Source organism: Drosophila simulans, chromosome 2L (genome assembly GCF_016746395.2).
Source record: "Drosophila simulans strain w501 chromosome 2L, Prin_Dsim_3.1, whole genome shotgun sequence".
NCBI classification, from domain to species: Eukaryota; Metazoa; Arthropoda; class Insecta; order Diptera; family Drosophilidae; genus Drosophila; species Drosophila simulans.
In genome coordinates this window covers 505147-527392 of record NC_052520.2, presented here as the reverse complement: position 1 = coordinate 527392, position 22246 = coordinate 505147, and the positions used below count along the sequence as shown (strand labels likewise).

General features: G+C 46.0%; 4 protein-coding genes across 8 annotated transcripts; 1 reads left to right on the top strand and 3 right to left on the bottom strand.

The window, feature by feature from the left end:
* Nucleotides 1-3169, bottom strand: LOC6730466 (mediator of RNA polymerase II transcription subunit 15). The gene is made up of 7 exons (XM_039290997.2): nt 2989-3169; nt 2164-2935; nt 1393-2104; nt 998-1140; nt 325-943; nt 160-259; nt 1-101 (listed from the first exon to the last, which is right to left on the bottom strand). Exons 1-5 carry the CDS (start codon nt 3039-3041, stop codon nt 374-376), a joined length of 2250 nt encoding a protein of 749 aa, XP_039146931.1. The 5' UTR covers nt 3042-3169; the 3' UTR covers nt 1-101; nt 160-259; nt 325-373.
* A 731-nt stretch (nt 3170-3900) lies between these two features.
* On the top strand, nt 3901-17090 carry LOC6730465. Of its 2 annotated transcripts, XR_001599990.2 has the most exons (3): nt 3901-4791; nt 11028-16735; nt 16788-17090. XR_001599990.2 is itself a non-coding variant. In XM_016179245.2 (2 exons), the coding sequence occupies exon 2, from the start codon at nt 11036-11038 to the stop codon at nt 15452-15454; it is 4419 nt and encodes a 1472-aa protein (XP_016022923.1). In that variant the 5' UTR covers nt 3901-4791; nt 11028-11035; the 3' UTR covers nt 15455-17090. The 2 variants fall into 2 exon arrangements, 1 of the variants encoding a protein (XP_016022923.1); XM_016179245.2 differs by having other exon boundaries at nt 11028-17090.
* Nucleotides 17091-17260: 170 nt separating this feature from the next.
* LOC6730463 lies at nt 17261-20510 on the bottom strand. Of its 4 annotated transcripts, none has more exons than XM_039296038.2 (8): nt 20149-20508; nt 19753-19890; nt 19508-19687; nt 19240-19430; nt 19076-19176; nt 18635-19018; nt 18411-18573; nt 17261-18345 (listed from the first exon to the last, which is right to left on the bottom strand). In XM_039296038.2, exons 1-8 carry the CDS (start codon nt 20173-20175, stop codon nt 17583-17585), a joined length of 1947 nt encoding a protein of 648 aa, XP_039151972.1. In that variant the 5' UTR covers nt 20176-20508; the 3' UTR covers nt 17261-17582. The 4 variants fall into 4 exon arrangements, with proteins under 4 accessions (XP_039151972.1, XP_016022922.1, XP_002077644.1 ...); XM_016179329.3 differs by having other exon boundaries at nt 18635-19000; nt 20149-20507; XM_002077608.4 differs by having other exon boundaries at nt 18635-19176.
* A 141-nt stretch (nt 20511-20651) lies between these two features.
* Nucleotides 20652-22210, bottom strand: LOC6730462 (dnaJ homolog shv). Its single transcript, XM_002077607.4, has 2 exons — nt 21051-22210; nt 20652-20984 (listed from the first exon to the last, which is right to left on the bottom strand). The coding sequence occupies exons 1-2, from the start codon at nt 22057-22059 to the stop codon at nt 20929-20931; spliced, it is 1065 nt and encodes a 354-aa protein (XP_002077643.2). The 5' UTR covers nt 22060-22210; the 3' UTR covers nt 20652-20928.
* Between the last annotated feature and the right edge of the window lie 36 nt (nt 22211-22246).

The following is a 22246-nucleotide window of genomic DNA, read 5'->3' as shown; positions in this document are numbered from 1 at the left end:
TTCTTTGAAATAATTGGTTTTATTTTATTTTAGCTATAAAAGCCATTGGTCTTATATGTTAAAATGTATTTACCCAAAACAGAGGGGCACATTTTGGGCATCTAAAATGAAATTAAAAGTTTGAAAATGGATTTAAAAGTAAACAAGATATAAACTTACTAAACTTCCCACACTTTTTGCTAAGAGTAAATAAAATAAATGTTTATAGTTGATTGGGCCGGATAGTTAGGTAAAACTTCCAACAAATATACAAATATATCTAAAATAAAAACATAAATTAGAGTTTTAAAATAAATAAGTAATAAGCTCTCTGATCTTACGCACTTTTAGCTTGACATTTCGATTTTTAGTTGAATTTATCCAAATAGTTGGGCTAAACTCCAAGCAAAGTGGAAAGTTCACAGATTGCTCTGGGTTTCGATTGGGGAGAACACGCCTGTCGCACGGCCATCTCCCAGGTGTCCAACAAATGTGAGAGCGAGTAGTTCTTGGGCAACTTCGAGATGCGTGCGATGAGAGCTTGTTGCACCGTCTGCAGGAAAGGGGTGGCTGAATACTCCTGTTCCGCCAAGGAGCAGTCCGGAGCCTGCCACGGATATTCCTCCGGCACACTCACACTTACTGGCGGAACACTGGGCAATCGTTTGTCATCCAGGCAACAAATCAAGCGAATGGTCTTGTTGTTTATCTGTGACGTGGTGTCCAATTTCACTTTAAACTTGGTATCGAGCCTAGCAATTTCGCCTTGAAGCACATGGGGCACTTCCTGCTCAAAAGACGTGGACTTTTCCTCCACCCGAGGGCGCTTCGCGGGCACTGGAGCTGTTATATCCGTACCAAAGAGCAGCTCCAAAGTGGGTCGGAATGTGCGATACAGTGTGTGATTTGCTACAGGACTTTGCAGCGTTGTATTTATAACCTCCAGCAAAGGATTCGATGATTTCTAGGTATAACGAAGAATATAATAAAATTGCCTATTGCAGGTAGATATACTTACACCAAACTGCTGGCCGGAATAGGAGATGAGATCCATCTTCTCAAGCGCTTTTTCACACTTCAGTAAAGTCTCGAGCGGCACGCGCTGTGTAGGATTGCAGAGAATCTCCAACAACTTACTCATCTTTGTCATCTTCTCCACATCTATTAAAAAACAATAGTATTAATTTTACGATACACATATATGTACTTCGAGAATAAATACTATAGAAAATATAAAATACTACTAGGAAATTTATAAATTTTCACGGTTAAGCCACTTTTCTTTTTCAAAAGAAATAAAAATAATAATAATGGTTAACTAGTTACCCAGTTAAATTGTTAATTCTTATCTCTTTTTATAAGTAGGCAGAAACGATGCGCAAAAAACGAAACGTGAGGTTATCAACTACTTACTGGTTCCGTCGTTACTGATCTTGGCAAGCATCCGCTTCAAAGGATCAATGTACTTGGTCAGCTGCTTGTATTTCTCGCGGTACAATGCCTCCTCCTGGGGATTAAATGGACTGTTACCAGTAACCTGGCCAGGAGTGTTGATCGAGGCACTTGGAGACTGCTGGCGAATATTGCGCTGCGAATTCTGCATCTGCATCATCTGCGGACTGGACTGGGGAACCAGTGCCGGACTAGGAATCATATTGGGCGTGGGCATCTGCGGAGTCGGAGGTTGCTGTGTTGGCGTCTGATTGCCCACCACCAGCTGTTGCTGCTGTTGTTGCATTTGCTGAAGCTGCGCCTGTTGCTGCAATTGCTGAGCATCTGCTGGAGAGGGACTGGATCGCATGAAGGGCTGTCCCGGCTGCTGGCCACCCACTCCCACACCGCCTCGATTACCGGGAAACATTTGACCCGCCTGGCCCATGGGCATATTTGGCTTTTGCTGCAAATTCGGTGGCATGTTCACACCCATACCGCCCATGGGGTTCATTCCTCCCTGTTGCACAGCATTGGGGGGCAGGCCTGCTCCACCCACTTGTTGCTGACCCGCAGGTCCGCCAACTACATTGTGTGGTCCCTGCGGCATTCCCTGCATACCCTGGCCGGGCATTCCTTGGGGTCCGCCCATTCCGTTGCCTTGGCCCATCCGCATCATGGGATTCATGCCCATCTAAAGAAAGGAACGATAGATATAATTAATTTATCACAGTCAGCAATGATAGTACTTGCCCCCAATTGGTTTTGCTGAATCTGCTGCATGGGAGGCATCTGTTGCATGGCATTTACGTTCATTGGTCCGCCCTGCATCTGATTTGGCCCGGGTCCGCCTGCTCCTGGAGCAGCATTTGCTCCGCCAGCTCCGCCGACGGCGGGTCCACTGTTCGGTCCCGGTCCTACCATTTGGTTGGGCATGCCAACGCCCACGCCCATCTGCTGCCCGGGATTACCGACAATCTGGCCCTGATTTTGGCCGCCGCCGGCGCCCATTACGTTCATCACTCCAGGGGCATTCCCACCTTGCTGCATCTGTTGAACCTGCATCATCTGCTGGGCACCAGCTCCTCCGGCACCCATGGGCATTTGGCCACGGATATTGGGCATGGGCTGCATTTGCTGCTGTCCAGGGCGCTGCTGATTCAGGGATTGTAGCAAGTTAGAGGCAGTTCCGGGGCCACCGGGCACTGGCGCTCCTCCTCCGGCGCCCATGGGCATCATCTGGGGATTGCGATTTCCTTGACTGGCAAGATTCTGAAGTGCGTTCAGTGGATCTTGCATCATATTCTGCCCCCCGCCCATTTCTGCATTTGGGGGCGGGCCACCCTGCTGTTGTTGCTGCTGCTGCTGTTGCTGGGACTTTCGTGACATGTCTTTATAATGCATAAAGAGCTTGGCTACCAGACCTAAATACTCGTCCTTGGTACGCGACTTTCGAAATATGTGGTTCTCCATAACGCCGGCATTTTTAGTCTGGTCCTGTGCATTCGGTGGCAACAAGTCGTGGCTGCAAAAAACAGAAGTTTCAACATGGAAATCGCAGAAATCTTTCGAAATTACATTTTGGAGATGACATTCTGACGAAACTTTTGACTCTGCCAGTCCTCGGTCATATTGGTAAACAGTGAAGCGTATTTTTTGACACTTAAATTAACTTAATCTCGATTTCCACACAAATGCATTCTTCTTCTCTGAGCACAGTGTGACCGTTTCAGGAAACTGCCTAAATATCAGAAGGCTCTCTGAAATCTCGATGTTATTTAACAGAATGTAATATTTCCTGTAACGGTCTTTTGAATATGTATTTTAATTCCATTGCCCAGAAATATTAAATGGATATTTAACACACTTTTGATTTTAAAACAACCAATTTATCTAGCAAATGAAAATAACTCCAATAAGAAATCTGACATTGTCTCAATACTTCTGAAGAAATTACTATATAATTTTCATAAAATATTAAAACAAATATATTAAAATATATAGTGAATAGAACTTTATTTTAAGGTCATATTTTTGGCAGTCTGGTTAACCACCGGTTATTTAGTTAACGGTAAACATAGCACGAAGCAAGTTCAATTAGCACCCCTCGATTGCTTTGGTTCTTAGCATTAACGCGGGCATTCTTTAAAAATATCACAGATATGTCTGGACAGGAAGAAATCGGAGTGCATTAAAAAATACGGGTTTGATGTCACTTTAAAGGGTAAGCATGGGAAACGGAATACCCGTAGTATATCTATGGTGTTAACTTGGTATTTCCAAGGATATTTATATTTAAAACTTCACAAAAAGGTTTCATAGAACATTTTAACCTAGTTTACACATAGGCTAACCAAAAGTTTTCTTTCCGTGTAAAAAAAGACACCCCCTCCAACCACCTGTGAGAGCTATCTCCCTCACACGCCGAGAAAGAAAGAGAGCGCTGTTTTTTTCTCGTTCTCTCGCGTTGCGAATTAGCACTCATCCGCCGTGTGTGCTTTTACCGTTTGTCGAATTGCTCACTCGCGTTTTTGTTTTCGAAGAGAGCGGACGTGCACGGACGCGTTTACGCTGGCACATCGCATCGCTGGATTCCGTTCGGTTACGTTCTGGCGTGTTTTTTTCTGTTTGTCGCGTTGTTATTAACTTTTGTATTTTACTACCACTACGGAACGTTGTATAATTTCTGTTTCTGTTCTCCAGCGTTTACGCGCCGCTTTTTGCCTTTTTGCCACCTGTACAAGTGTGTGCTGAAAAAAGATACACAGTTTGGGCAATAGAGCGTTTTCAATGCCGGCTTTAAAGTGTGTGTTTTGCTGACGTTCCCAACTGTCATATCTAATTCGTGCCAACAGTCCGAGGAAATAGTAATAATATAAGTGGAAGAGCGAAGCAACAGTGCAATTGAATATACTTACTTACATATGTATGTATGTATGTATATCGTTATTATCAGCGGATATCGCTCATGCGACGTGTGTTACCTTGAAAGAAAAGCGCCAAACTTGTGTCACCTATTGTGTACCTATTCCACATAATTTCCATAATTTCTCCCTGTGTATGTTTGAGTGCGTAGCCGAATATTAAGTGAAGTACAGAAGCAACAACAAGCCACAGCAGCAAGCACATCAGTTACTATTAAATTATATTGCAAGTTACAAGCTGGGGGAGAAAAAAGAAAAAAAAAAAACAAATAATCAAGCGAAACAAGGCGAAAAAAATACACAACAAAATCAAACAATAACAGTAAGGGCAGCGAAGAGAACATTTAAGTGAGCAGCGACTGCGCCGTAGACGTCAACTGCGACAGCGGCTGAGGGTGCAGCAGAATTAACAACAACATCAGGGAAAATAGACCCACAATGTCGAAAAACTGATGAGGTTCGTGCACAAGCAAAAATATTTAATATTGTTTATGATTATTATGGTTTAATAAACTAAATAAAATACTCAAAGTAGCTTTGAAGCAACTGCTGGCTTGGATCTAAAATTCTTTAAAATGATTACATTTATTTTAATGGGTATCGCTTTTTCCTATTTTAAAATTCAATTATTTATGTTTTCGGCTATGTACTTTGTTTTGAATATCTGTGTAAGTATGTCGAGTATGTGCGAGTGTGTGTGAATACGTGGTTTATTTGCTGCTTGAGTGCATACGCTTCCCCTCCCCCTCTCTCCACATAATCGAACGTTCTTTTTTTTTGCTTTGCTGAGTGCGGCTTACGCTGCTGGCGTCGCTGCCTGCGCCAACGTCGCCGACTTGGGTGCTCTACTTTATTCTCTTCTTTGGCATTTTTGTTTTGCGGCAACGGCAACAACAAAGTCGATTACAACGACAGCCCCAAAAAGCGCCACACAGACAGCAAAATAATAACGCCTGTCCAAAAGGTTCGACCAAAATGTACCCCTTTAAATAGGCAACCCTTTTCACTGGAATATTTCTCGGCAGCCGATATCCTAAAGTTCTCGAAGCGAAAGAGTATTTCCAATACTCATATACTCAAATTGCACTAGGACGACATTTATACGGTATTTCTAACTCGGTACAACTAGCATATTTTTTTTGATTTGCATGCCGTGTATGTTCTGTGTTGATATTTTTAACTTGAACGCCATTTGGGGAAGTAGTTGATATTCTTCCTTCCACTATCTATGCGGGGTATTACATCAACAACAATAAAAGTGTGTTGACATTTTTGTGTTTTTTTCGATTTTTTACGTCTGTTTTGCTCTATACGTTATGGCATGTGTGTGCGAGTGTGTGTGTGTCGCTGCCGAGCCATGGGCTGCGGGTGGCGGGAGAGGGTGGTGGGTGGTGGTTTGGGGGCGCAGTCCATGGCAGAAGCTCTAGTCGAGGGCTACGTGTTTAAATTATCAAGCCGAGCTTGTCATCGCCACACGCACGAACATCAAAACTACTGACACACATACGAGTGTGCATGTTAACGTTCGAATGCCCGATATATGTATGTAGGTACATATGAATGTTTGTATGTATGTATGTAGTACATACTAAGTGTATATATAGATTTCTATAAATGATTGAAGTGAGTTTGCCGGCTGGCAGTTGGATCGCATCGACATTTGAATTTTGAGTTCTCTGCCGCCGGGCAATCATAGAATATATGACAGGCGGCCGAGCCTATTGATTTTCAATCAATATTTCGTCGTGGCCACATAACGCTCAGATATTTACAGAGCCATACAGTGGGGGTCAAATTAGTAGCACTACAGGCTGGTTGTTCAAAATGTGTCATGGTGAATGAAAAACCAATACATTTGAAGTAGGAGCGTCTAATTTCAGTAGGTATCAATGAACCCGCACTTGTACTTCTTCGCATTGCTAATTATTAAGATAAGATAAATATTTAAATGATAATATCAAGATACTGTAATTTGTTCTTTAAGGCAGTCTCCGAATAAAAAGCGTACTTGATCTTCTAATGGCATACACGGCGCATACTTGATGTCAAACATTACATGAAAGGTTAATGGGATTAAAGTAGCTTATTGTAAACATAGATACCTCCCTTGGCTCGAGCATTTTGGTAGGCAAAGATAAGATAGATACCTAGTTTAACTGCGATTTTCGTTCCAACACCCAAAGTGCGGGCTGCTTACCCTTTGGAGTGGCATAAATTAGCGCAGATTCAAACTGTTTTTATGGATCTACTCGGACTCGGACTGACTTCCACATATGCGACCTCAGCTGTTTGTTTTCCATACGATGACACCAAGTTTCTGCCTTTCTTTCTTTCTGGCTTCTATCTGCTGTTCGATTTTCTTGAATTTGTTTTGCATTTGAATGTGGAATTGGGAATTGCTATAGCTTCTTCGACTGCGTCGCAGGCCTCTTCTCCCCACCGCCCTTTCTTCGCGTTTCACCTTTGGAGACTCCGCACCGCATGTGCTATACATATATACCGATGTATGCAAAACAATCGGGGAGCTGAAGCCCCACTGTGGCTGCGCTGTCGGCGCCGCAGCCGGCGTAATCGTCGCTGCTTTTTATTATCATTTGATTGCGTTGCTTTATGATTGCCCGTTGTTGCTGCTTGTCGCCTATTTTATTGTTGCTTTTTTCCACTTTTTCTAGCTTTTGCTTTTTGCCCATTTGCTGCTCATTGTTTATTTCAATTCTCCTTTTGGGCTGCCCTCTCTGCACAGGAAGAAATGCCGTAGATCGTTCCACATTTTGACTTTAATGCAGCTATGAATTCATAGTTCACTGTTTCTCTTCTTCGTTTGTTTTAAATTCTTAGAGATATACCATTCACATTGCAGCGATGTCTATTCAAATCCCCTTTCTTTCTGTGCATCGCCCCTTCCTCCAGTTCTTTTACCACAACGGCAGATTTGTTGTTGTCGCTAGTTTGCTTGTTTACTGAATTTACTTAATTTGTTTTTGCGGTCGGTGGCTTAGCCCTATTTAAGCAACTCTCACTCCGCCGTTTTCCAGGGCCTGTCACCTCCTGGTGGAAAGCCATCGCCTCGATGCACTTTTCCGATCATTTCGGTTGCTCGAAGCTACTGTTGTTATTATTTGTCACGCTTCGTCATCGAACTGGAAATGGGAAGTAGGGAAGAAAGGAGTTGCAAACAACAAAATTGGAACGCTAATGGGAGCGTGGAGCTGTCATGTTTGCTTATGAGCGGCGGCTTCATTTCCGCCCGATTCAGGACTACAGGCCGGGACACAGTCGAGCGGGGTGAGGTGTGGGAACTGGAGCTGTCACATGTCTGGCAAAATGCTTCGGGAGCGCCTGCACTGGCAGACCCTGTAACTGGTCTCAAGGAGGGGTATGCTGGAACGGGTGGGAAGGATATGAATATATTTTAGTAAGGCTTAGTTAAGTATATTTATGGAAGAACTTACTGATTAGTGCTCACTTCTTAAAACCTTGGATGTGTTGATATAATTTAAACATTGCAAATTCGTTTTTTTCTTCCAAATGTATATAGCAGGATTAAGTTGAGATTGAGTCTGTTAAAAGGACCCAAGCGGTGTTGCTTTTCCTCTTCGCAGTTCAATCCTTTCCCGCTATTTTTTGCCCTTTTTCTTCTCACCACGGCAACCACTTGTTTTCCCAAGCACAACAACAACAGACACACAGCTACAAACGCGGAACTTCCCTTGGAAGGCCCACACAACTATACTCGCCCATTTGTTGTTCGTTGCCTACTTCTTTCCTACTTTTTCTTTATCCACACCCTTCGGGGGCATTTTCCCCGTCGGCTTTTCCTTTTCGGCGTCTGCGTCGGCGCAGGCGGCGCTGCTGGCGTCGCTGCCAATGTCAGCCTCGACGTCACATTCCTCGGCTTCATCAGCTTCAACAGATGAATAAGTTTTTGCTGGAAAGTCGCACGCGCTGTCACGCCTCCTTCTCGTAAAAATAACTGCAGTCCTCAAAGTTTCATAATTAAAACAAAAGCAACGCTGTGCGGGGAATCCCCCACACTCACACACACGCACACAGCGTGTCCTTTCCTAGTGTGCGTACATTTGTGTTCCGTTGTGTTTGTGTTAGCCCGCCTTTTTTCTGTGCCCAACATATGGCAGCATAATTCCTCGCCTTTCGGGTAAGAATTTAATGAAAGCTGCCTTGAATTTAAATGTACATACTTTACGGCTCTACATTTTATATTTCTACGAATTTTTCTGTATAATTCATTTAATAACCTCTCAACAGATTACCAAACATGCTCTCAGAATCTAAAAATATTAACGGACAACTTTACTTACGTTTATTAACAAGCGCCATGTACATTTCTTGCTTAATATATATATATAAGGTATATAAGGTATAAGGTATATAGGTATAAGGTATAACTAGGTATATAAGGTATAACTAGTGTCTGTCTTGCACTTTTTAATTTAATTAATTTGTACTTTCCATTCGAACGTGGCACAGCACACTCATTTTATTCAGTTGCGCTGATCTCCGATATCAGCGTACCCTTGGGCGTATACGCAATGTGATCGAATTACGACGGCGCCTGTCGAATGCTCGCACAAGTATATGGGATGGCGAGCCGGAGCCGAACTTCTTTGATTACCATTCCCCCTTTCGGTTTGACGACTCCAATCATGATTTGCATTGCGATCCCATTTCGATTAAAGTCTCCAGTCGCCGTCGACTATCCGGCAATAGCGATCTCATTTATTCCGGATGGTCGCTTCACGCCCAATTAGACTAAAAGCCCGACCCGAATCGAATCGAATCGAGAGGCAGAGGTCGATTATCCGGAGCCGACTGCCGGGTCATCAATAATATTCGCCGCGGACGAAAGTGAATTATCATAATGAATTCCAGTTCGCCACTCGCCGTGCCCGGTGTACTATACTCCGTTTTAATTTTATTCTGTGCGCGGCGCTCTTTGTTTCCAATTGTCCATTTTTTCAATTGTCCGTAGTGCAAACCATGTGGCTGCCGGCGGACAGTAGTTGTCCTTACGGATGGAACTGTCCCTGGTCCTCGCAGGTGGTCGTCAATGGACTGTGGATGAAGTTGCCGCCCGGCTATTACGAAGGTTCCAAGGGGAAGAAGGGTACGGATTCGATACACTTCAAACATTCAAAGCGCATAAAGTGTCGATTTTCAAAATGAATTCTGGAGTGTATGATGTGCATATTTTGATTACACCGATGCCATATCAGCATCATTATGCCTTAGCATAATTATACATAATCTCATCGAGAGTTTAAAGGTTCAACGCGTTTTCAAAGACAACCGCTCTTATCGACATGCCAATATTCTAGGAATCGTGAAGCTTTCGTTGAAAACCTCAAGCGAAACACAGATTTCAACATGGTTTCACTGCTTATTTGGTTTAGGTTTAGGTCCTGATGGTTTACTGTAGCTTGTGATCGCTTACTCCACATTGGTACCTCCGATTGTTTTCAGTGTGCTAGTCGTGTAGTACCTTACAGGTATTGATGATTAAGGAGCGAGGTTCCATTGGCTTCTAGCAATTATCTGCGACAATTATTGGTTTTTCCCAGTGTGTGAGTGTTTGTGGCCCACTTTACGGTGGGCGTTGACATTGAGTGGGCGTGGAAAGGGGTTCGATTGTTGTTGCTACCATTGCTCTTTGCATTGTCCATCCCTTCTGCCGGCGAGTGCGTGCGTCTGTGTGAGTGGCGGGGTCAATCATTAATATTTCATGAACATTCCACATTTCCATTTCACAAAGCCGAGGCGCGCGTTTTATTTTGTAGTCCCTGTCTGTAATACACAGACCGAAAATTCGAAGCTCTTTGGCATTCAATTGATTTTTTTAAAGTAGTACTTACTCCAAAGACCAAGGGTATTAATGGTAGAAAACTTTAATTTAGCGAAGGATCGCAAGACATCATCTTAAAGGGCTCTCAATGAAAGTCATGTATAGTCTCAAATTTTTCTAAGTGCGGCTTACCCCACCTCACTGCATTCTGACATCAAAACCCCACTGACACACTTGCTACGAAGGATTACAAAGGACCTGCGTGCCGTTGAAGACCACATTTAATGACCAACAAAAGCGAAATTGTCGCGGGGGCGTCGAGAGGTGTATGTTGTGGGGCTTTCCATTTTACATTTAAATGCCAGAGAATAATTGCTTTTCCCTGTTCGCCGTGTTGCAGACCTTTAACCATTGCGAATGGCATTCTAGAATGCAACCGGTTGAACGAAGGGGAAATCCTAAAAAGAGACAAAAAAAGACTTGGATGTGCATATGTACATATGTATATATCAATAGTAAAAGCAAATGAGGTAATTTTAAACCATTGGGCTCTTATTAACCACTTAAAGTAATTTTGACGGATTTTGAATTGTTGTAACGATACATCTTTAAATATTGGTTTTGAAATTGCCATATCGCCATATGGTTTGTGTTAGTCAAAACGACCTAGATGGCTTTTTGTGCCCAACAATTTCGAAAAGGGGTTAACTCAACATCATTTTTATATCAACGATATGTGAATTTGAAATTAGTTGATAATTGGAATTTTCGAGAACTTAAAGGAATAATTCTTTGCTTGAATATAGACTAAATAAGCCTATATAATTAATTTATTTAGCTTTTCTATTTGCATTGACTTTATGTTAAATTCCAAAATAATTACCTCTTTGCAGCCAACAAGATGCAAGCGGTCATGGACACGGCCGCTATGGCCATCGCCATGGGATCGTCCGGTTCCGGATCCGTATCCGGGCTTAGCTCCGGCTCCAGTTCCGGGCCGGGCAGCAGCAGCAGTGGAAGCAGCAGCAGCGGATACGGAAGCGCCACGACCACGCCCACCAGCGGCGGCCACTTTGACAATTCGCCCACCTCAATGCCAATGGCCACCATAGCGACAGTGGCTCCGTTCTACAGCGAAGCGCTGACATCGCTGGACGCCCAGCAGAGGCAGCAACAGCAGCAGCAACATAATCCAAGTCACTATTACCCACAGAACTACGGATACGGAAATTCCCTGCCCCTAGATACCGCCTACAACTACAGTGGAGCTCCGTACAACTCGTACAGCAGTGGAGCAGTGGGACAACAAGTGTCTGGAAACAGTTTCCCCGTAAGTGGAACTCGCTACGAAAAGCTCACTCCCGCTGCGGGGGCCAAGTATGGAGGAAATCCAATTGGCGGAACCGGTACGGGTATCAAGCCGCAGGCTACGGCCACGCCCTTCTACGCCCAACCGCTTTCCGGAGGTGCAGCAGGCTCCGGCGGTTATATTAGCCAGTCGAATGCCACTTACGATCCGTACAAGTACAAGATTCCCTCCGCCCAGGCTGCAACGCATTCGATGATGCCGAGTAATATGGCAGGCAGTGCTGTTCCGGGTACATCATATGGCCTACCCCTAAATCCTGGAGCCGTGCCCCAAAAACAGACGCAGATGTCGCAACAGACACAGCTTACCCAACTGGAGCCGAACTATGCGGCCATTAAGCCTAGTAGAAGCTATCAGGGAATGTCCACAGCTGCGGTTTACGGCGGAACTGGTGGTAACTCCAGTGGAGTTATGAATAATCCCACGTCAGCGCAATATTACGACAAGTACGGAATGGCCATGTCCATGTACTCGCCAAATGGCGGCTTACCCATGTATAGCCAGCCCGATATGGGTCCCGAGTCCGCCGGACTGCAATCTTACAGGAAGCCCACCAACAACTGTCATTGGGGAGTGGACTACAATTCGCCCAATTATCGATCTCTACCACCGGCGACAGGACCCAACAGCACTTACCATCACCCCCATCCTACTCCCGGGCCCGGACCTGGGCCCGGACCTGGACCCGGACACGGAACCATCAACAGCGAACTATATTACGGGTCCACGAAATACGATAAATACGGAAGCGCCGGAGTATCGCCGTATGGCAGCAATCCGTATGGGGTTCCTTCGATTACGCAATCCTATTCCAGCAGAAATTTGTGGTCAGGTGCGGAGAATGCGCCTTTAAGTTCCCGCCAGAATTGTTGCTCGCAGGGATACCCCTTGAACCAGCAGAACTGCTATTACCCGAGGGGTAATGGCTACGGATCTATTTCGGGCCCCTATGGAACATCAGGAAGCGCCCCGCAATCGCAACCTCAATATCCGGGAACTGGACCATCCGCCGCTGCCATGAAGCTCAAGCATCCGACTGATATGTACGTGGGCCACGGCCCCTACGAAGCCACGCCCAGTCAACTGGGCTATGGATATAGTCCACAGGCTCTGTCAGGTTCCACCACATCGAATAACCTGAACAGCCAAAGATACACGGCGCCAATGGGGTTGGGAATGGGCGGCGTGGGAATTGGTATCGGCATGGGCATGGGAATGGATCCCGGGAGCGGAGGCTACTACAATGATCTGAGTCTCAACACCTTGGACAGCTATGTTTCTCCTACGATGCCCCAGCAGCCCCTGCGAACACAACCCTATCAGGATTATCGCAAGAGATCTGGAATTGTTGGTCCCACCTCCTCGGGAAATTGTTATCTTGGACAGACTGGAAATTCAGTTGGCGGATCCCTCACCAACCTCGATGCACAAGTGGAAAACTATGTGGGCTTTAATCTCCACGTCGCGGCATCCTCCAACATAAATTACACTGTAGAGTCGACGAAAGGTACCCAGAATTATAACATTCGCGACTTTCTCTCCACATGGAAGGTTGACGACGAAGACGAAACAAGTGCTGTTCTTGAGATGGATCCTCCGGCTGTGGCGGTGGTGGCACCAGTACCTAGCACACCCAACTTTATGTACGAATCTCTGCCACCGACAGGACCTCAGGCCACAGCAGTCGTGGATCATCAAGGCATTAACTTACCAGACATAATTATAGACATTGAAAAGGCCAATGGAAACGGCAGTGGTCCCGTGGACGATTCCTTTGGCAGTTTCGACGTGGAGAAAGAGTTGGATGAACTGCGTCTCAAAACGAATGCCTCTGAGCAACAACCCGTCAACGAAAGCGATGCCTTGGCGGAGATCCTCCGAGAACCAGACCCTGAGTCATTGATCGAACAATCCGCCGATCCTCCCTTGCCCAGTCCCATTCTAAACAGCAATGAGGCCTATGATAATGTACCACAACCACCTGTCCCTATGGACTTCGATCAGAACAACAGCTCAAACTCAAACGAATCCACTTTTGCTAAGGAGTACGAGACCTTTATTCACAAAATCGATGGTACCGAGAGTGACCCCGGAGAAGCGACTGTCCGGGTTGAAGGGGAGTATAGAGAGAATCCGAAAAGATTTAAGTTTTATAAAAGAAAGCGCAGAACCACAGATCCCCAGGACAGGTTAGATCAAAAGGATGAAGAACCACAGGTGGGTCCTTGCCAAAATCAAAATGAAATCTCTCTCTCGGCCAAAACTTTGGCCAGAGCCAGTAAGAAACTTCTGGCAAAAAAACGGCGAAATCGCATTAATTTGCTTAAGATCCTGGAATTCGAGAGCCCAAAAATAAAATATCGGCATTATTTTAGGATACTGAAAGTATTGCGAAAGAAAACCGCCTATAGTAAAAACAGAGAACTCCGATCCAGCCTAATGAAGAAGCAGTTAACCATTTTGAAAGAGAAACGGCTGCCTCTGATCAAGAGGCTGATGAAGAAATACGATGCGACTCCGGATCTGCGTAATCCCCCTAGTCTCAAAGGGCTGAGTGTCTCGGCCTTGAATTCCTCCGAATTCAGGAGCAGTATACTGAGTGGAACAGATCGGGAGACGGTCATCAAGAGTGTGTGCAGCTACAAAGATAAGACTGAGGAAGTTCATAAAGAGCCAGATCTGGAGGAGCAGGGCTTGGACACCAGTTCCCTGGAGCTGCAGTCAAACTTTAAGGGGTTTGATGACATCGAAAATACGAACATGTCTCCAAAAATTAAATTGAGAGTGGAGCTGGACGACGAGGGAAGCGACAAGAGCCCCATTAAAAGGGAAGTGGAGCATGACGTTCAAAATAAGGAGGAGCAAATACAAGCGTGGCTGAAAAGTAGTGTGGTACCCACCCCAGAACCAGAAATTGATGCTGAAATCCCGAAACAAGAGGCTGGTGTAGCGGAGTCGTCATCTTCATCAAGCTCGAGCTCCAGTAGTTCCAGTTCAGACGAAGACTCTAGCAGCTCGAGCAGCCAGGAAGATGAAGGCGTTTCTTCAAGTAGCAGCAGTTCCAGCAGCACCAGTTCCCGGAGTTCTTCGGCTGGAGAAGAGAGCGACTTTAACGAGCTGGCCGCCCTGGAAAAAGAACTCTCCCAATCGCAAGCCGGAGAGCACATGGGGGAGCTCTCTCCCCGGGAGATAATTGTCAAAGAGGAGAGCCCTGAAGAGTTACACCCAGAAGTGGAGGTCTCCAACCACGATATTGCCAAACTGAAGCAGATCCTGGAAAGCGATGGCGAAGCAAAGCCAAGTGACCTTAGTAAGATTGCCTTAAATAGTTCCTTAAAATCAAATGAGTTAGTCGTAAGAGAGGAAATGGAAACTGACCTTTTAGGAGCATCCGAATCTCCGGATAGATGTGGTTCTGCTCCTACTCCCCGAGAACTAAGCGTCGAGGAGGCGCTGGCGGAAATGTACCAGCTTTCAGATCTCGAGGGCAAGGAGGACGACGAGGAGCCGAACACCAACGGTCAGGATGTACTGCTAATCAATCTGGCCGAGATATTTGACTCCAGCAGTGATCTCTATGTGGTACAGTGCGACATGAACGAGAACATTCTGGGCGTGGTGGCCAATGAGGATCAGGAGGCCGAGGTTCAACCAAATCAGGCTAGTCTTGGTCAGGTGAGTCCCGCCGCGGAGGAGCAGGCCGACACTCTGCAGCTCATCCAGTTGTTGGCTGAGCCCCAGCCAGAATTTGATGCCACGCCACTAATACATCACGAGGAGGTAATTCACGATGAGAAGCCTGATCCGCAAAAGGATCGGCGAAAGTTGCTCAAATATCTGCATGGGAAGTATGTACAGAGTCGGATAAGTCGCTTCTACCACGCCCATCAAGTCCTGCGGAAGTACAAGCGCCAAAGAGCAGGGAAGAAGCGTCTCGGGAAAGTCAAATAGGTTTGCAGCTTTTACCAAAGATATTTCTGGTCCCTGGACAGGATCAGATGTGTTCGGCTCGTCGAAAAAGGCGATCGAGTCGAAAGTAAATAAAAGATACACCACACGTACACGTTAGATACACCACAAAAAAAACTAAAGATATGGATGCAAATGCAGCTACACTTTACAGAATCTCAAGACTTTTTTTAATATTTGGATTTATTTAAGGAAACGGAATGTAGCATAATATCTATGTATAGTCCTTTTAGGAAAATCATAATTTTTAAACTTTTACGATACTTATTTTAGAGTACCATATATATTTTAGATATCTGTGCAATATTTACATGGAAAATGTCGTGTTTATCTGGAATGCGCGAATTCGAATCTCGATGGGTTAAGCATGAGTAAGCAGCGTTAGACAAAGGGTTAACCGGGGGTCAGTCGGGGAGTTTTGGGGTTTCTGTCCGAGTCGCGTGCAATTAACCAGATACATACATACTTTATCGGCTAATGTATCAGCGTTTTACTCGCTCAGCGAGTCGAGCCAATTTAAAATGCTTTTCGCCAAAGGTCAGGCCCAGATTGAGATACATTCGCAATATAACTTATACACATATATCGGGGGGAATACGCGATTCCAGTTGCGTGTTAGCCTTGGCGTAAGTTGGCGGACAAATAAACCCGCCCAACGACGCCACCCACTTGTAGCTTAAATTTTTGCCACCAAATGCAGCCTAGACCAAAAACTAAATACATCTGTTGCAATTGTTTGATCTGTTAGTAGCCGAAGACTTTGTTTTAGTGCAATTATTTGTTAGGTTCCTAGAGCAATTTGTTGTGTTTATTTTAGGAATACGGGAATTACCAAAATTGTTAGGCTTTGGCTTCGTACACCTAACCATTGAGCCCAATTCCCATATCGACAAGGAAATCGAGGGGTTTCTGTTTCATAAGACCCATCCCTAATTGATGCTTTGCGCATACGGCGACTTTAGGGCATAGCCAATCACAAATCCAGACCGGTTATCGAATTTGGCATGGGGGCCTTAAAGAATTCTCAACGCCCGACATATGCAAAATGCGGATGAGGAAAACAATATTCAAGGGCAATGCCAACTATGAAATAGACTTGGGTGCTGGTCTAGTCTTAGAATCCTAGCCCACAGCAACACTAAACTAAAAATGTTATCTTATTCTATAACCGAGACCACCTAGATGTCTTTTTCTCGTAACACATTCCAAAGGACCAAACATTTGAAACTAATACATGTATAATGTCTAGCTAAGCTTCTAAATGTACGTTCTTTCGTTGGTAACTTTTACAACTAAGTAATACGCTTAATTTTAGTACAAACAAAATACGAAGTGCAAGAGCTAGCCCACTAAATGGAGTAACAACGTTAGCAGTAACAATAATATTTATTGCGCAATATGTACATACATACCATCCTTTGCCACTCCACTCCACACACATTCCACAATGGATATAACATAGATGTCTGTAACTCTATACTTGTAAATCGGAGGTTTTCACTGTACCTTAGCTTTAAGATTTGTGACTTTATCAATGTGAGTGTCTTTGAGCAAACCAAACAAAAGAAATGATATACGAAACCCAAAAAAGAAAAATAAATGTTTTATGTAAATGTTATTCGGTGAGTTGTGAGTTTTGACTTCAATGGTTTTGATGTGAGTTTATGTAAAGCGTGAGCAAAAAGGTAACGAATTGAATAATATCTGATAATAATATGATATCTGATAATACCTGATATCACGCAAGATTCCTAAAGCAAGTCCATCAATCACCTTTCTTTTCTATTGTACAGAAATATTGCAATTTATTTTGTAGAATTAAAAAAGAATAGCACAGTTCACAAATCTAGAATTTGCAGGCTAAAAGTAAAAATCCAACTTTTGGGGTTATGTTGGCGACCAGTCCTCCGCCCATTCAATGTCATTCAATATCCTCATAATATGTAAGATCAACTGTAGTTGAACTCTGGCTTTGGTATCGTTTCTTGGATCTCCTTTTGAAGGCCCGTTGGTCTCCGTCTGCCGGTCAATCAATCCAATCTCTTGAAGGCTCGACCACAGTCTCCACAGTACGATCATCTGTGAGCGCACCCAGTCCAGACCCAGTGCATCACTCGAAGTAGCGCTTCTTAAGGTCCGGCGGATAGGTCACGTAGATGTAGTGCTCGTTCTGACCCAGACCCGCCTCCTGCTGCACAATCTCGTGCGTGGAGGCGGAGGCACGAAGGGATTGCTGCGAGGAACCCACATGGCGATGCCTCGTTTCCAGCGGCCGCGGATGCGTGTTGTAGTGACGCTGTGTATCGCCAGGAGCTCCAGCGCCTTGTCCCGATCCTGATCCAGCCACTATGTTGGTGGCAATCTGGCGAGAGGAGCTACTTGTATAGTCGCGTCGGTCTAAAATGTCCTGTGGGTAGGCCAGGCTCGTCGAGTGGCGATGTTGCAGGTGGGGATGCTGTCCCGAATGCTGCACCCGATGGTGCAACGGCGTGTTGGCGTTGGAGGAGCTGCTGCGAACGGCCCCTTGGGTGGGTGTGCCCACTGTTGGCCCCACCGGACGCTGATCGGCGATGTAGTGCCGCGGACTGTGCCGATGATACTGAACCTGCTCCGGGTACAAGTCCCGAACGGATGCCGCCTGCTGCTGCTGTTGCTGCTGCTGTTGGTAATAGTACTGCTGCTCCTGAAGCAGGTGCTGCTGTTGCTGCTGCTGACCAGCTATCCCGCCGGCGTCCAGGTCGAGGTCGTGCCGCGTGGCATAGTCCACATGGTAGTGATGACCCGCTGCTGCTCCTGGCATGTAGATGCTCCCGCCGGCGCCGATGGATCCCTGGCCGTAGTAGTGGTTCGCGTTGATTGTCGTTTCTTCGGAGCTGAAACAGGTGACTTGGGTTCGCTCAATCTCAATGGAAGAAACAGGTGGCCAGGACACACTTACTCGAACAGGATCCAGATAATGTAGTAGCAGAAGCAGATCCCAGTGGAGAGCACGAAGATCAGGATCACGATTAGACCCCAGGGAAAGGCTCGGGGCTCCAAGGGACCATCCTCCCAGTATCGATCGCAAGTCAAGTACCAGCACACCGCCTTGTTCATTTCATCTGCGCGCATGATAGGTTTTCAAGTATAATTCTGATAAACATAAGCGTAAAGTGCACTAACCTTCCATCTCCTTGAAGGCCTGATCCGACATTGACAGCAGCAATCCCCCGATGCAGCTCCTTAGCAGGATCTCGCAGCGGTTCTTCAGCTTACTCAACTCCTCCGGCTTGCAATTGGCTCTGGCCTTGTTTCCGTTTCCGTTAGCCCCCGATCCCTCCTCCGCTTTGACCTCGTCAGCGGACTGGCCACTGCCCTCGGGTTGTCCACTCCCCTTCTCGTCCTCCTCCTCGCCGGTCTCGTTCTGCCTGTTGGCCTCCGGATCCGCTGCCGGCTTAAGGTGCGCCTTCCCCAGCTCCTTAAGCTTGTTAAGCAGCTTCTCGCCCGCCGATCTCGTTCTAGCCGCAGACCCGTCCTCTGGCAATGGATCTAGGCGAAGGGGATTGGCTGTGGTGGATGCACGATCTCGGGGATGGTGGTGGGATTGGGGATGTGTTCGCTCACCTGCCGGTGACTGATTCTGCTTGCTGGCCTGGCTTGGCTTGTCTTGAAGTAATTGACGGTTTTGTACTTTGGCGGCACGCGAGGCACCCAATGTGGAAGTTCTGGAAAGGATTGAGGCGTCATATGACTGATGGCAAATACAAGAGCAACAAAGCCGAACACACCTAGGTATTAAGCTCAAGTAGGCAGCATTCGCTTTGGCCAACGCGGAGTTCTGGCCCAGGGAGTCGCCCCAGACCTCGATGTCCGTGACGATGTGCTGGTCACCAAACTTCAGGCTGGACGCGTCCTCCGTTTCGAAAACCTCACACCGCATTATGTCGCAGAAGTCGGCCAGGCAAACGGCATCCTCCGCCTGGGAAATTCAAGTGGAATTGGAAATATCAGTATACTCGTCACTAGAACTAAACCTCTCTCTAAATGGTTGTTTACCTGATTAATGATGCTTTTGTGGCGTGTGTCGAAATGTAAGTCCAGGTGCTTCTCCTGGTAGAAGCTCTTGCCACATTTCCTGCACGTCCACTGAGTAGGTCGATCCCTTTGCTTGGCATCCTGGCGGGGAGCAAAGACATCCCGAAACGGATGAAGCGGGCACTCCAGCGGCAGCTTCACCTTTAAGTTTATTTGTTTCGGTAAGAAAGGCTTGTATCAAGGAAACTCGGATGTAGTGGACTTACCTGATGCTTGTCCAGAATGGGAGTCCATTTGGAGCGCACTATTTTGCGCACCAGTCGGCTGTTATCTCGCGAGCAGAGGATTCTGATCACATTCGTGGGCGGCCATGGTATTAGCAGCAGAAAGTAGACCAGTGCAATCTGGAAGTGTTTTAATTGGGTCTCTAGATTTGGCATGAAACAAGAACATACAAGGTAGCCCAGCACGCAACTTTGCCGGCTGACCTAAAACCACCCTCCCTTTCTTTTTTGGGTCACTTAAAGTTGAAGGGAGAACCTCGCAGAAAATCGATAGCGAAAAAACTGAATGAAAGGGGTGGGCAGTTGCGTCTTCGCGGAACACGAAATCCCTGGGACGGGAACTGAAAAGACTGCTCGGAGGAGTTGCTCCCGACTCACCTCGAAATTATGATATTTAGGCGACATTCATACTATGTATTTATGGTCGCTGTGCTGTTGGTGTCCTGTTTTTTCGGTCTAGAAATCCCTTTTTCTAGTTCTACTTTTCCTGCTCAAATGAGATATGAATTGTAGGGTGGTGGGTGAAAATATCTTTTAGCCTTTCCAAGGACTGGTTTTTCGGTTGTGGGTTCTGCTTTCTGATAAAATAAATAATAAAGCCAGATTGAGCTTGTTCTACGTCCGCACTGGTACAAGTTTCTTCGCTCTCTAAAAGTGAATTCGCCACTTCCTGTACCGCTCTCCCGATTGTTAGCTCTCAGTTTTACTCCCGTTAGAACGTTGTCCTGCGCCAGTTATCGACAGCTGTGCCAAGGTTGCAATGATGCAGCCTATCGATTGCCTTAATATAATAGTTTTAAAATTACATTATTTCTGAGAAAATCAACCAATCCATTAATAAATGCACCCTCTTGAAAAAAATAGTAGCTTCCGCAAAGTTGTACATAATTTAAATCCGCTTTATTTTGTAGTTGTTGGTTTTTGTTGCAATTCCTTTTCGTCGGCAGGAACCGCCTTTGTAGTTATGTTTCCCGCTCATTACATTTTTACTATTTTACAAAATTCTAAACTAAAATTAAATTGTTTTCGCATAACTTTTTTGAACAAAGTCATCTCTTGAATTAGGGGCGTTCCCAAATCGAAGTCGCCCTGTTAGTTAGGCATTTACAAACTAGAGTACAGCCGGCGAGCGCTTTTTTTGGGGGTGAAACATGGGATTCACAGTCCATTGTATATGCGATTGATGGAGGATTGGTCGAGTATTTTCTTGAGCGCTAAAATTAGAAACGTTTATTAATGACACAATTACTATTATTTCTTGTGATAATGTATATGCTAACCTTCCTTGTCCTCCTCCGTAAGATCCCTTTTGGGGAACTCCACATCGAAGGTGATGTACAGGTTGCCGGTGAGGTTGTTGTTCTCAAAGTTGGGCATGCCCTCGCCCTTCTTGCGGATTCTGGCCCCGGGCCACGTAACCTTCTCTCTCGTGACGGGCACCAGGTGTCCATCAAGGTGCTTGATCTCCATGGAGAAGCCGACAAGGGCATCCTGCAGACTGATGGTCACGTTCGTGTACAGATCATCGTTCTTGCGCAGGAATCGCGGATGAGGCATTTGTTGAACCCGCACAATGAGGTCGCCGGGCTCCCCATCGATATGTGGCTCCCCCTCGGCCACGAACCTCGTCTCTTGGCCGTCGACCATGCCCTGTTCCACCTCGATCTCCAGTGTGCGCTCCTCGTTGACCAGCTTCACGTTGGGACACTCGTCGCACACCGTCTGCTGGATCATCTGGAAGCGCCCGGGTCCAAGGTTCCGGGTGACCATCTCCTGACGGCAGTTGCATTTCCTGGTTCCTGAGGCGGGTTTCGTTACGGGCTTGTTCCTTACAATCTCCACAAAGTTTCCGGAGTATAGCTCCTCCAGGGAAACGTATAGGTCCATTACGATATCGGCACCTCGCGGCGCATCTTGCTGCTGGCCATCACCACCAAAGTGAAAGCCGAAGTCCCCAAAGAAGCTGGAGAACGGATCACCACCGTGATCCATCATACCCTCCTTCTTGAGGCATTCCTCGCCGCAGCGGTCGTAGGTCTTCCGTTTGTCCGGATTGGAGAGCACTTCGTAGGCCGCTCCGAGGTCCTGAAACTTTGTGGAGGCATCCGGGTCGTCCTTGTTCTTATCCGGATGCAGCTCCTTGGCCAAACGGCGATACGCCTTCTTCACCTCGTTCGTGTTGGCGTTTTTCTTTACGTTCAGTATCTTGTAGAAGTCCCGACCGGCAAAGGCCTCCTCCACCAGCAAGAGGGACAGCTGAATTATAACCAAGCACTTGATAAGCTGCATTTTGTCTTTGATCCTGTTTGATTCAGCAATTCATTCTTTTTAACCAGCTGATTCGAAATACGATTTTAAATGCTGGCAAAAGTGTAAAAAATTGTAGTTGTCGCCGCTGGCAACTTTGTTTGTGTGTGTGAGTCGTGGTCTGCGCTGATTGGTTGGCACTGTCGTTAGGGTTGTCACCACTCCTCTA